The 13,696-nt window shown below is 40.0% G+C and overlaps 1 protein-coding gene across 1 annotated transcript in view; it reads left to right on the top strand.

The window, feature by feature from the left end:
* Nucleotides 1-9,939, top strand: part of ZNF326 (zinc finger protein 326) — a 30,916-nt gene extending 20,977 nt beyond the window's left edge. The window contains exons 7-10 of the mRNA XM_034778395.1: nucleotides 6-105; nucleotides 2,715-2,845; nucleotides 4,321-4,416; nucleotides 9,199-9,939. Coding sequence (XP_034634286.1) covers nucleotides 6-105; nucleotides 2,715-2,845; nucleotides 4,321-4,416; nucleotides 9,199-9,372 — 501 coding nt within the window. The 3' untranslated portion in view covers nucleotides 9,373-9,939. The remainder of the gene's footprint in view (nucleotides 1-5; nucleotides 106-2,714; nucleotides 2,846-4,320; nucleotides 4,417-9,198) is intronic.
* Nucleotides 9,940-13,696: the final 3,757 nt, after the last annotated feature.

Below are 13,696 nucleotides of genomic sequence, written 5' to 3'. Positions count from 1 at the left end.
TCTAGGAGTGTATGGTGAATAAATTCAAGAAGACAGCTATGCGCAAACAGCAGACTAACAACCAAACTGAAAATGTCCAAGTTGTTGAAAAAGATGTAATGGAAGGCAAGTAACAGACTCCATATGAAAGTGCATGTTTTGGGAATACCCAGGTCTTTTTTCTTTTCTTTTAATTTAATTTTATTCTCATTTGAACATGCTGATCTGATATTTGGATTAAAATCTGCTGGACTCTTTAGACTCTCTTTAAAAGCTGTTTACTCCAAAGGCAAGTCTCCTCATTTTAGTTCTAGAATTCTGGTCGCCAGTGCATCTGTAGTGTTAAAGGTCTCAAAACCTTCCGAAACTAGGTACTATTACTAAGATTTTGAGTCGATTACATGTCACTTATTCCACACCCTTCCTCTTTTGGGATGAGATTCTGTTCTGGGCCTTTAAGAAGTGCAGCACTAAACTTGCAACTCGGGGAGGTGGTGGGGTAAAATGACTTTTAAGCCACTGGTGTAGCCATTCTAGGGCTGTCCTAGGGGCTAGAGAAGCCCTCGGTGTAACTTAGCCCTAGAGACTTTTCTGAATTACAGTGACCTCCCTGCCTTATGAGCTGTGGTACTGTGTAAGCAGCCCTGCCCCAACACCCCTCTCTGTCCAGATGGAGTTTCTATGCTGGGTCTTACAAGGAATCTTCAGGAGGCAGCATTGTGGCTGTTTTCCGGAGTGTGTGCACTAAGAAGAATCCTCCCTCGTGCTACTCTGGCCCTTTTGTAGAGCATATAGTGGCCAGGATCTTACCCTTGATCTTTGTCTTGTCTTAATTAGCACAGAACTTATCAGATAAGACATCCACTGGATCAAAGATCCACACGATTCATGTGTAGGCAGGCCCCTTAGACCTTTGGTCCAGTGGATGTCATATCTGCTAAATGTGGTGTAAATTACGGTGTACTATAAAACATTTAAAATAGCTTAAATTAAACTATTTACAGCAGTTCTAAAAAGTCATCCCCTTTTTTTTCGGTGTATAGGAAAACCTTTTCATGTTAGCTTGTTAACAGAAAACCTTGAATGCAAATATTGTAAGTTTTTAAGTAGAATTTGAGTCTTGCAACTTTTCCTGTCGGGGGGGGGGGGGGGAATTCATATATCCTTAAGTCGGGCAGAGTGGCAATTCATACAGCTACTACAATAGGATCAATCCTAGAGAAATTTTTTTTTAACTTTAAAAATATCTAAGTACCTTAAATAAAATTAGGTTCTTCTTTGAGTGCTAGTCCCTATGTGTATTCCACACATGGGTACCTATGCATGCCGTGTACCCGAGTCCAGAAATTCTTAGTAAGCAGTGTCTGGTGGCCTTCACATGCACAGTTGCTATCCTCGTGCTGCAGACCGAAAGCATAAGAGTCAGTGCAGGCTGACACCTCTCCTGTTCCATCTTACTGCTACATGGCCTGCCTCAGTCCTGGTCTACACTGAGGTCGACCTAAGATACACAATTTCAGCTACGCGAATAGCATAGCTGAAGTCGGCGTATCTTAGGTCGATTTACCTGGCTGTGAGGACGGCGGCGAGTTGACCGCTGCTGCTCCCCCGTCGACTCTGCTTCCGCCTCTCGCGAGCTGGAGTTCTGAAGTTGATGGGGAATGCGTTTGGGGATCGATTTATCCACGTCTAGATGAGACGCGGCTAAATCGATCCCCGATAGATCAATCCCTACCCGCCAATCCGACGGGTAGTGAAGTTCTGCCCTCAGAATCCTCTGGGTCCACAGTTTTCCCCAGCTTGTTTCATAGCAGTCTGTAAATATATATTGTAAATAGTTTTAATATTTAGCATAATTTAAGTTTTGCGATAATTTAGTTAGTTTGACTTAGCTTTTCCCATTTTGGGGAGTCCCTCCCTGTGGATTGGGACTAGGCCTGATGTCCCAGGGTTCAAGAATTGCATATCTTGCCCTCGCTTCTTCTCCATGAGCAGTTAGCACCAGTGCTACCACTACTGTCTGGGTAAGATGCATATCTCAGCAAAGTGCAGTATTTGAAATTTGTTTTCCCCCATGAATATGTGAAGCTCATGATGTTCAGCTTGGGACACGCCTTATGGAGAAGGCCATGAGATCTCACTTGGATTCAGGCAAGGGAGACTCCCCTGTACATTGACCTTAACTGATGAGCTGCAATCCTCTGAGGATGAGCTTGAGAATGGAGCCTAGAGCTGCTAAGCCCAAGGGCTTTGCACAAGAGGGGTACTCTCATAGATACAAGGACAGATCCCCATCCAGGTCTATTCCTAAAAGAAGAGACCCCTCCCTGACTGTGTCTAGGTCAGGTGAGCCTTCGCTCACAATTCTGAAGGGCTCAGGACCACTTAAGACTCCCGGGCGGGTGGTTAAAATGCATAAAAAAAAGGATCTGTCAGGACTGCCTTTGGTTCTGATTTCTAAACATAAAGACTGTCGTCCACTAGCTCCATTTAAGAGTGCTAGACCTGAGTCTTTGGTGTTTTTGTTTTTTAAATAAATCAGATATTTGAAATATTAAAGTGAGTTTGATTTATTTGCCCAGGAGCATCTGTATGACTTCTTTCAGTTAAGCAACTCTGTCTTACTTTGGCAAATTTAATTAGCATGAACTGAGCTTTGTAAATGTTTGCTTGTGTATGATTGATGTAGACAATAGAGCCTCATAATTGTGGTAATGTCTTGTTTTCTTTGCTAGGCGTTACTGCTGATGACCACATGATGAAAGTTGAGACTGTTCACTGCAGTGCTTGCAGTGTGTATGTTCCTGCACTACACAGTTCTGTTCAACAGCACTTAAAATCTCCTGATCACACAAAGGGAAAACAAGTAAGATTTAGTATTTTATAAATGTGTAATGCTTAGTTCGTAATTAATTGTTCTGTGAACTGCTGAAGGTACAGTCTAATCTGAAGAGAAAATAGAATGCAGGTTTCCCTTTTAACTTTAGAATCTTATATTTTGATACTGGGCATCTAATGAGGAGCAATAACATAAGCTATTTGACAAGAGGGCTGAGTTTGTGATCTGTAGCTACGGGGTTTTTTAGTTTTCTTGTGATTCAGTGTAAGCTTTAGATTTATATTCTGACTAATAAGTATATACTCTGATATGCTAGTTTTCTAGTGAAAGTAATGGTTTACGAAGGTTCAACTTTCCAGTAACAGTGTATACATTAATAATAAGGTGCTTTATGGCTGCCAATCAGGATCAAAAGAAAATCAGTGGTGACATACTTCTCTAGTAAATTCCTCGATCTATTAGAAATTGAAACTAATAAGAAAACTTACTGCACTAAATATTCAGGAGTACTAAATACTGTTCTTGGTTGAATGCATGAGATAACTGAAAGGAATTGTTGGAACAATAGTTATTTAAATTTATAAATAGGAGTTTAGAGCATTGATTTAGGCAATTATTTATAGTGATATTGCACTAGTATTTCATTGTCCTTTCCCGTCTATAGCAGACTTTAATGTATACCTAGTGCAAGGACTACATTCATGTATTTTGGGTGGTGCTGCTGCCATCATTTCCTCTGCAGGTTTCATATAGACATATGCATGCCACCTCACTGTTGTTTAAAGCCAAGGTGTTTCTTCTGATTAAGCACTTTTTTAATAAGAAGGAAAAATCTTATATAGAAAGAATTAGAACAGTTGAGAAGTAGTAGTGCTACACAAAAACAAAATTTCCATTGCAACTTAAAATGCTTCATTTTTAATTTAACTAATCTCATAAGGTGAATGGTTGAAAGAGGAACATGACTGGAAAAATGGTGGTAGCTGGTGAGTGGGGCTTGGAGAATAATATAAATCTGCAGTAGTTTGGACATTCCCTGTCCATTATACAGTTACTGAGGTTTTGTATATTTTTAATAATTATTATAATAAATTATAGAAAATGATATGCAAGGCAATCTGCTCTGATACGTCAGAGAACTTTTTTGCATTAGCGGCCAATGTAAGTTTAAATGTGCATTAAATACATTCAGAGAAACCAGTTACATGGTTGCAGTTTGTAATGTAGATGAGGGCTTAACTGTCCCTAGTCAAGGCTAAAGCCATGGGCCAGTCCACTCACCCACATACAAATATAGCTGTGTTGTACCCAGTTCCTCTGATTTCAGTTATTGTGTAGGTTGGACTGTTGATGCCAAGAGTTAGTGTTTCCTGCTTCAACAAGAAATGTGTAACAGCTCTAATGTAGCAGCCCCTAACCAATATAGCATGAATTAAATTTGTATCACATGACTATTTAAATAGATCAGGTTTGTAATAGTTACAATTAAATCCATTTCATAGGCCTACAGAGAACAAATAAAAAGGGAGAGTGTACTGACTGCTACCAGCATCTTGAATAACCCAATAGTGAAGGCACGATATGAGCTGTATGTCAAGGTAAGATATGAATGGAAAAAATGATACTGTCTTCTCTGATCTTGTTTATGGTGTCACCCTGTTCTCTCTACATCCCCCATTGATGCTAATCTCAGTGCATGTTTGTCTCCTCTGCCTTCTTACAGACCACCCCAATCCATGGAATACCCTCCCATCTTGATTCACTGAGCCACCTCTCTACCCTCTTTTATGTACCTCACAAAAATTTTGTGATGCCAATAAGTCTGCTATTAACACTTTAAAAAAAAAATCCTATTGTATTCCCATTTTGGGGTGTCCTAGTTTGTCCAGTCTTGTCTCTTTTTTAGTTTTTAAGCAGACTCATGTTGAGTTTGTAAATTAGGTGCATTGTTGATGCTTTATTAGTAAATAACAGTATGTATGACACTGACTCTTGCAGAGGTTGCAGATTCTGTGACTTTGTATTAAAACTGCACTAATCCTTTTGCCCAAATATCCTACTTCATCAGTAATATAAATTCAAAGATTCCATTGCACATCTCATAACTGTCATACTAAATTGCTAATATGTCCAGAGACCACTTGATTATTCCACTTCTGTTTGCTGCAAAAGAAAATTACTAGTCTGATATAGAGGTGATATACACCTCTACCTCGATATAATGCTGTCCTGGGGAGCCAAAAAAATCTTACCATGTTATAGGTGAAACCGCGTTATATCGGACTTGCTTTGATCCACCGGAGTGCACAGCCCTGTCCCCCTGAGCACTGCTTTACCGCGTTATGTCTGAATTCGTGTTATATTGGGTCACATTATATAGGGGTAGAAGTGTAGTTTATTTCAGTGTCCGAATAAATCAGCATTACTAATAGCAGTCTATGCCACCATAAACTTAGAATTAAAGTATCTTTGCAACCCTTGAGCAGGACATCTGTTGGGATGCCTGTGAATGCAGTTTCATATATAATGCCCAATTTTCTGGATCAACTAAATATACCCTACTTTGATATTTAAACTGTAGTGAGAGTAACTATAAGTAGGTGTCAAAATAGCCATCATTTTGTCCGTACATAGGTGTCAAAATAATACTGATTTTTCAATCTATACTGACAAGAGTAAAATCTTCAGGAAAAATTACAAGATTGCAATCAATGTGTCAAATAACCAGGATTTAAAATGTCAAATTGTTCTCATGCTGTGAGATTTAGCATAGATGCATCAGTTGAAACCATGAGCTCCAGCCTCTTGAGTCTTTAATTAAATTCTACAAATATACAGAATTTGGACTTATAGTTCAGTATCCTTAGCAAAACATTTCTAGCCCGCAAGCTAAACGGGGTAGGGAGAGAGAATAGAGGTAAATTTGTTTAGGTGACTTTAAAAATGCATTTCTATACTTTCAAATTGGAATTTCCTGGTTTTCTTGCATTTAGTTCTTAAAGCTGATAGTTTAAAGTGTCTTTCCCTGAAGTTGCAGATGGTAAGATTGAACATATACAACAATTTAAAGAAGGTTCAGAATTTTGAGTTATATACACTTTACACTTACTGATCTATTAAATATTCATTTCACTACTGCCAGAATGAGTTGTGATTGTACCTGGACAATAGCAACCTACAGTTGACCTGCAAAGGAATTTAAAAAAAATAAACAAACTATTCTTCTTTGAGAATTTGTGGATTCCACAAATGTGTGTGCACATAAACCTGAAATCTTTTAGCCATAAGTGTCCCTTTCGGCTGCATGTGCAACCGGTGTACTTTTGCACCTCTCACAGGAAGGGTATAAAAGGCAGAGAAGCACCAACTGCCACTCAGTTCCTTCTAACTGCCTGTAGTAGTGAGTAAGGTGCCAACTTGAGTTCTTCTCACGCTCAGGTTGACCATCCCTGAGCTACATGGCATTGTAGGCAATCTCATCATACCATCCCCTCCATAAACTTATCAAGCTCAGTCTTGAAGCAAGTTAGTTTGTTTTTGCCCCTACTGCTCCCCTTGGAAGGCTGTTCCAGAACTTCACTTCACTGATGGTTAGAAACTTTCATCTAATTTCAAGCCTAAATTTGTTTACAGCCAGTTTATATCCATTTGTTCTTGTGACTACATTGGACCTTAACTTAAATAATGCCTCTCCCTCCCTGGTATTTATCCCTCTGATGTATTCAAAGAGAGCAATCATATCTCCCCCACAGCCTTCTTTTGGTTAAAGCTAACCTAATTTCTGCGGTGGTATTCTGCAAAGATTCAGCTACTAGTTGGTACTCTGTCTCCTCATTGATGCATAAACATGATCAAGACCAAAATAAATAAAATAATTTTATAATACATTACTTTGGGTTTGTAATTAATTATGTTATGGAATACTTACTGTCTTTGAAGCACTCAGGGCTATTAGTTAGCTCTGTTAGGGTCCATCTGGCTGCAGATCAGCATATAGTCCGAATGTTGATGGTCATTTGATTTTTTCCCATCACCCTATGTTACGTAGGTTTTTAAAAGGCCTAATTCATATATTTCCACCAATATTAAGGAACCATTTGCTACCTGGGACTCGAGCGTGATTCTTATGTCTGATGGACCCTCCATTTGAGCTTGTCATCTTCTTTGTCTCACCTCTCTGTTTAAAGTGATGTTTTTGGTAGCCATCACCGCAGCACACAAGGTGAGCGAAATTCGAGTTTTGATGGCTGGCCCTCCATATGCTGTTTCATAAGGACAGAGTTACACTCAGGCTACATTCAAGATTTTTACCAAAAATAGTTTTGGACTTTCATATAAATCAGTTTCTTCCCTTACTGGTATTTTTTCTTAAGCCTCTTGACTCTCTTCTGTGGAGATTAAACTCCACACATTTAGACATTCTTAGGGATATGCCCTTTTATCTTTTCACAATGAAGCCTTTTTGTAAATCATCTAGACTTTTTTTTTGTAGCTTTTGGTAATAAGTCTGAGGGACAGGCTGTATCCTCTCAGATTCTGTAAATAGGTTAGACTGCATTAAAATTTCCTATTCTTTTGAATAATCTACCTGTTCCCCCTCAAGTTAGGATACGCTCTTCTAGGATCCAGTTGATATCTGTGGCTTCTTTCAGAGGGGTTCCTATTTCTGAAATTTGTAGAACAGCTACTTGGAATTCTGTTCAGACATTTACCAATCACTGCTTCATTGTTACAGGTTCTAGATCAGATGCCAAGTTAGGTAGGGCTGTTCTACAGTTGTCATTTAGATAGGACTTTATCACCCATCTCCTTGAAGGATAACTGCTAGTTCTACAGTCAGATCCATGTGTGGGTAAATGCCTGAAGAAGAGAGGTTACTTATGTTACAGTAACAAGAGTTCTTCAAGATGTTTTTGTCCACATGGATCCCAGGACCCACCCTCCTTCCCCACTGAAACAGAGTTCTTACCGGGATTTCTGTATTAGTGTAAAAACTGACTGGAAGTTTGGGCTGCTTTATACCTTTCCTGCAAGAACCATCCATGAAGGTACACAGGGTGTGTTCGCAACCCTAGTGGACACTTGTATGTCTTAGGTGCACTTGTCTGCATTGAGATCCATGTGGACAAAAGCATCTTGAACTCCAGTTACTGTAAGGTAAGTAACCTCTGTTTTCAGGCTCTGTGTGTGTGTATCTCAAAAGAAGGCATAAATCCAGATTCAAGTGTTGCTTTTTTAACTGTAGAAATATTGATGTTATCAAGTTCCAGTCATGTCTGGTGTTGTAGTCCTCCTAAGTAGACCTTGAATAACACTGTGGTGCTTGAAAAAAATCTTAAAAAATAAATAAACTCCAAACTTACATGGCTTTCTTTACACATCATAAGCAAAAATAACAGAAGCCCAATATTTTTTTCCTTTTCAGATCACCTTTAAGTAATACTCTTAGAAAACTAGTTGTGCTTTAATTAGTAGCTTGTGCAAAACAGCTGTCTACATTTCATGTAATTCCATTGTTTTTATTGCTTACTGTTAATACATAGTTCTTAAAGGTGTACAGCAAAACAAAAATGTTCTGTATTGAATGTCACTACTAAACAGGGAGAACATTCAGGAGAAAATTAAGTTTTGACTAATCTATTTAAAATACACTTCTGTCTTTGAAATCTGCTTGCTACTTCCTGGTTCACTAAGGTTAACCAAGAATATGAATTTCAGATCAGACAATTTCAGTGACCATTAAAAGGTTCATAATTCTGGGTTTAACTTGGTTATAATTTTGCCTTATAGTTCACCTTTTTGACATAGAATTGTCTTCTTGAGAATGAATAGACTGACTTAGTGTGAATAAGAGAAGGTAGAAGGAAACCAGTTTTTTCAAATTCATCCTTCAATCCAGGAAGCAAAGCTGCTGGAGCTATATGAAGAATTGCTTCTTTGTGAAGTTTAAGCATGCTGTTTTATCTATTGAGTTGTTAATGCTGACATGATACTAAGGTTTTAGCTGCATATCTAACACTGAGCTGCTGCAGACTGAAAGCACCCAAAACTGTTAAGTGCCAGTTTTGATTTCATTAGAGCCAAATATTGAGATCATGATTTCTAACATCTAGAGATTTGTACTTCTATTTCTCACTTTATACTCATGTGGTGTCTGTTTTAAATATAAAAATTAGATGTAGCCCATCATGAACCTCAAAAATCCATTTTTTGATCTCCATGTGTTGCCCCAGAAATAATGTAACAAATTTGGGCATTATTTCAACAGTTTTTTCTCTTACATGACTTGACAGTGCATGTTTCTGCTAAATAAAATTAAGTTTTCATTTTTAATGTCTTAGATTTTAAAATATTTGAACAGTTTAATTTCTCTATTTTAGGGTGAAAATCCTTTTGAAATTACTGATCAATCTCAGGATCAGCAGGCGGGGGAAGAAGAAGAAGAAGAAGACAAGGCTGATGAGCCTGCTGAAGAGGAAGAGGAAGAGGAGGAGGAGGAGGAAGAAACAGAAGAACAAACTGACTTCACCCTTGACCAAACTGAAGATAACTAAATGCATGAAAATGAAAAAATTCAAATTGAAAGACAGCTTTTTATTTCTGTTGTAAAGTGGCTAAATGTAAGACCTTGTAATAGTTTCACAGATGAGACTTGTGTAACATCCCCACCCTATGCATGCATTCCATTATGCGGAGAACTTGTTTATATAATTTCAGTGTTTCCCATTTGTTTAAAATGACATTAAGATGATTTTAGTTGAGCTTTTATAGCAACCAAACTGTTAGAGCTGATTAAAACATTTTGTGTTGTATATTTTTTTAAGCTTTCTTTTCCTTTTTTTGGTGTTGAAAATGGACTATATTATTAGTGTTTGTTCTAATCACTTGAGAAAGGTAGTTTGAGGGTAAATATTCCAAGTGCTGTGTGACACAATACATTATGCAGCTCATAATATTTACCCCTTAGGGCTACGATGCATAAACTTAAAAATTGTGCTGTGAGTGTGGCTATTTTTTGGACTGTATTGCACACTGTATAGTAGTGTACATGTTATAAACATGCCTTGTAGCTTTTTGTGATAAAATGTACCAGTTTGTAGCAATAAAATGTTTTAGAAACATGGGTGTTCTTTTTTGTAGTTAAATACTAGCAAAAATATTTTTTTTCTGTAGTTGTGGGGAAATGTCTGTAAGTAAAAATTCAAGTATAAATCCCACTAACCCAATTTGCAAACCTACTATTCCATTTGCGGTTCAATGATTGACATGGCACCCTTTATTTGATGCTTCACAGTTTCAGTCCCCACCTATCAATATGCATTCCATGCTTCCACCTGGTTTGTATGTATACATGGGGAGCGTGTGTGTGTTTGTGCACACTCTGCATACAGTTCTATCCAGTTGGGGTGAAAGCCCCGTGCTAGCCTGCTGTGGAATATCTATCCTTGTGGAACCTTGTGACATGCATTAACATTTAATATGCTTTGATCTAGTCCTCTTTTGAACTGGATTAATCAAAACACATGAACAAACTGTTAATTTGTAGCTATATCATTGCCATTTTTATCTTACAGACAGGGTTGAGAATAAAGGAGCTAGGGGGAGGAGGAAGGAAACTAGTTGTGGAAACTAAGAGATAATTTATGTGATACAGACCAGGTTGGAGTTTCTAGACCATTGATATAATCTAGAGTGAAAAGGTGAGCAGGGGTTGGCTGAAAGAGAATGTTACTTCTTGTGAAATATAAGGTAGGTGGTCTGTGAGATTAAAACATATTCAAGACGTGATCATTGACACTGTTTTGCTGTGCTCCATATTCTTTGAAAATATGCTTATATAGATATGATGTAGCAGATATACTTTATGCAAGATGGGTCTTGTAAGGTATCATGGGAAAGGTTATGATTTACTGAATGTGATTATCCACTTTGTATGCATATATCATTTCTGTATCTAAAGTTAGGAATATGGACTATAACAATTACAACTGGGTGTGTATTGGGAAGACACTCACAAGACGACAGGCCATTAGATTTGATGGGCCATCAGGAAGGAACAACAGAACCATGAAGTTACTAATGCCCCTCCCTCCTGGGAGGGGTCTGGGGATGTAACTGTGACACTATTGGGTCAAGTGGTCTTGTCACCTGGTAGTAAACATTATCTGGGACTTCTTGTAACTTTCCACTAACTTTCCACTGAAAGGGAAGGGGAGTCAAGTTTGGGGAAACAAAGGATTCCCGCCTTATGTAAATCTTATTTAAGGGTGGGGAGGAAGGCAAACGGGACTCCTCCTCTCCATGGCCTGTCCACCCAAGGAGAAAGACTGCTAATGACACCTGAAAGGAAGGCAAGGGGGAAGTCCAGACAGATGGGTCCAGTCTGAAAAGAAATAACTGGAACTCTAAACCACAGAAACTTTGCAACTGGCCTAAGAACATTTAGGGCAAGAAATTGTATTTTGTAACCTGCTTCTTAAGTATATTGAGTTTAGCTTGCATATTTGGTTTTATTTGCTCAGTAATCTACTTTATCTCATATTCACTTAAAATTCACTTTTTGTAGTTAATAAAAGTATTTCTTGTTTATAATATAACCCCATTAGTACAATTCACACGGGGTCGGGGGGAGATGCTGTGAATACTTTCCTTCACATTGAGGGAGGAGGCAGATTTCATAATATATCTTTGGGTCTGCACTTCAAGGGAGGTCGACACCTGAGTGCTCGGGAAAGTCCCTTAAGCTGAGCTTTCCCAGAACTGATCTCAGTGTCTGTTTCGTTCTGCAGTTGGGAGTGGCCCTGCCTGCGTGTGTGCTAGAGGAGGCTTAAGAGCTTGGCTCAGCAAGACAGGTAAAAAGGGTACCCAGGCTGGCATAACAGGCGAGCTCAGCGGTATCTCAGCACATCAGATGACATCCTAAAAGGGGCAACCTGTCACAGATATGGTCCCTAAATGTATGTATTACTGAGATATGTCTGAGCTGCTATTGGCCCGAATTTATCAGGTACAGGGGGTAGTTTGAATTGAGAGAAAATAAAGGCAGGTGGCCATAATTGTTGCACCAATCTGAATTGCAAGCCTCCTTTTCCAAAGCTGGACTTGGTTGAGTGTGTCCATTGTGTGAAAGTCTTGTAATGGAGTTAAGATCGAATGTGGTATTAGGAAATTGTTCATCCCATTGCACTTTGTAGCCCTGGGTGATCTGGCAGAGTTTCTTTCTGGGGTGATTGTTCTGGCCAACTTGAATGTCTGAATGAACAGCCCATCAGGGTTAGCATGGGATCTCTTGGCTTTCATGGCAATCATAAGACAGGTCTTTAATAGGGAAGGGTGGTTTCTGGCTAGGTACATATGTGGTCCCCATTACTGTAGTTTGAGTATTTCAAACATTAATTACTTTATCCTCTGTACCTCTGGAGGACAACGTTCCACAGGCTCGGCCTCATTCTGAATGTAGCAAAGTCAACCATAACCCCCATTCAAAGAATAGAGTTCATTGGAGCCCTCCTGGATTCCAGTCAGGCCAGAGCATTCCTCCCGGAATCTCGCTTCCTCGCCATGAGCGCCATCATAGAGGATCTCAGAAGATTCCTTACCCCTACAGCATGGAACTCGGGCATATGGCTGCTTGCACATATGTGGTACAGCATGCCAGGCTGTGGATCCAGCCTCTGCAGGCTTGGCTAGCCCAGGTGTACAAGCCGAACCAGGACCACCTAGACTGGTCACACTCACTCTTCTGGTCCTCAAGTCCCTCCGGTGGTGGCTTGACCTGCAAACAGTATATGCGGGAATACCCTTTTCCAGACCTTAGCCATTGCTGTCCCTAGTCACAGATACATTGTTAATGGGATGGGGGGGGTGCATCTAGGAAAACTCAGGACTCAAGTTCTTTGGTCCCAGGCAAAACTTCTGCTGCACATCAACGTCTGGTGCGGTGCACCTCGCTTGCCAAACGCTCCAAACCCATCTACAGGGGAGATGTGTATTGGTATTGACAGACAATACCACAGTAATGTTCTATATAAACAGACAGGGTGGTGCTCGCTCCTCTCCCGTGGGTCAAGAAGCCCTCAAGCTGTGGGACTTCTGCATCACCCACTCAATATATTTGAATGTATTATACCTTCTGGGCTCACAGAACAAACTGGCTGATCACCTCAGCAGGTCTTTTCATGGCCATGAGTGGTCTCTCTGTCCTGATGTCGCGATCAACATTTTCCAAAGATGGGGATTTCCCCAGATAGACTTGTTCGTGACATGGTGCAACAGGAAGTGTCAGCAATTCTGCTCCTTCATGAATCATAGGCATCCGCAAGCAAGCCCGGGCTTTCTCCTGTGCATTTCTGCCTGTGTGCATTTCTGCCTTTCCCGCTCATCCACAAGGTCCTCCTCAACGTCCGACGAGAGGACGCATCAATAATCTTGATAGCACCAGCGTGGACACGTCAGCTGCTAGACCTATTAGTCTGCTAGACGCCTACAACTCTGCCCATGGTCCCAGGCTTGATCACACAGGACCCCCGTCACTTCCAGCTTCCCAATCTAGAGTCTCTTCACCTCATAGCACGGAAACTCCATGGCTAAACCCATTAGAGCTTGCATGCTCAGACTGGGTTAGGGAGGTTCTCCTTGGCAGCAGAAAGCCATCCACTTGGGCCACTTATCTGGCCAAGTGGAAGAGGTTTTCAATTTGGTCTCTGCTGAAGGACACTCCTCAATTGCAGTCATTGATTCCCTTCACCCTGAACTATTTACTTCACCTAAAACTGCAGGGCCTGGTGGTATCGTCGATAAAGGTACACTTGGCCGCTATTTTGGCTTTCCATCCTAGCTCAGCTGGATGGTTAGTATTCGCTAACCCCATGGTTGGCT

The sequence above is a fragment of the Trachemys scripta genome, chromosome 8, assembly GCF_013100865.1.
Source record: "Trachemys scripta elegans isolate TJP31775 chromosome 8, CAS_Tse_1.0, whole genome shotgun sequence".
Lineage (NCBI taxonomy): Eukaryota > Metazoa > Chordata > Testudines > Emydidae > Trachemys > Trachemys scripta.
The sequence above is the reverse complement of the archived record's forward strand: the minus strand, read 5'-3'. Positions and strand labels throughout refer to the sequence as shown.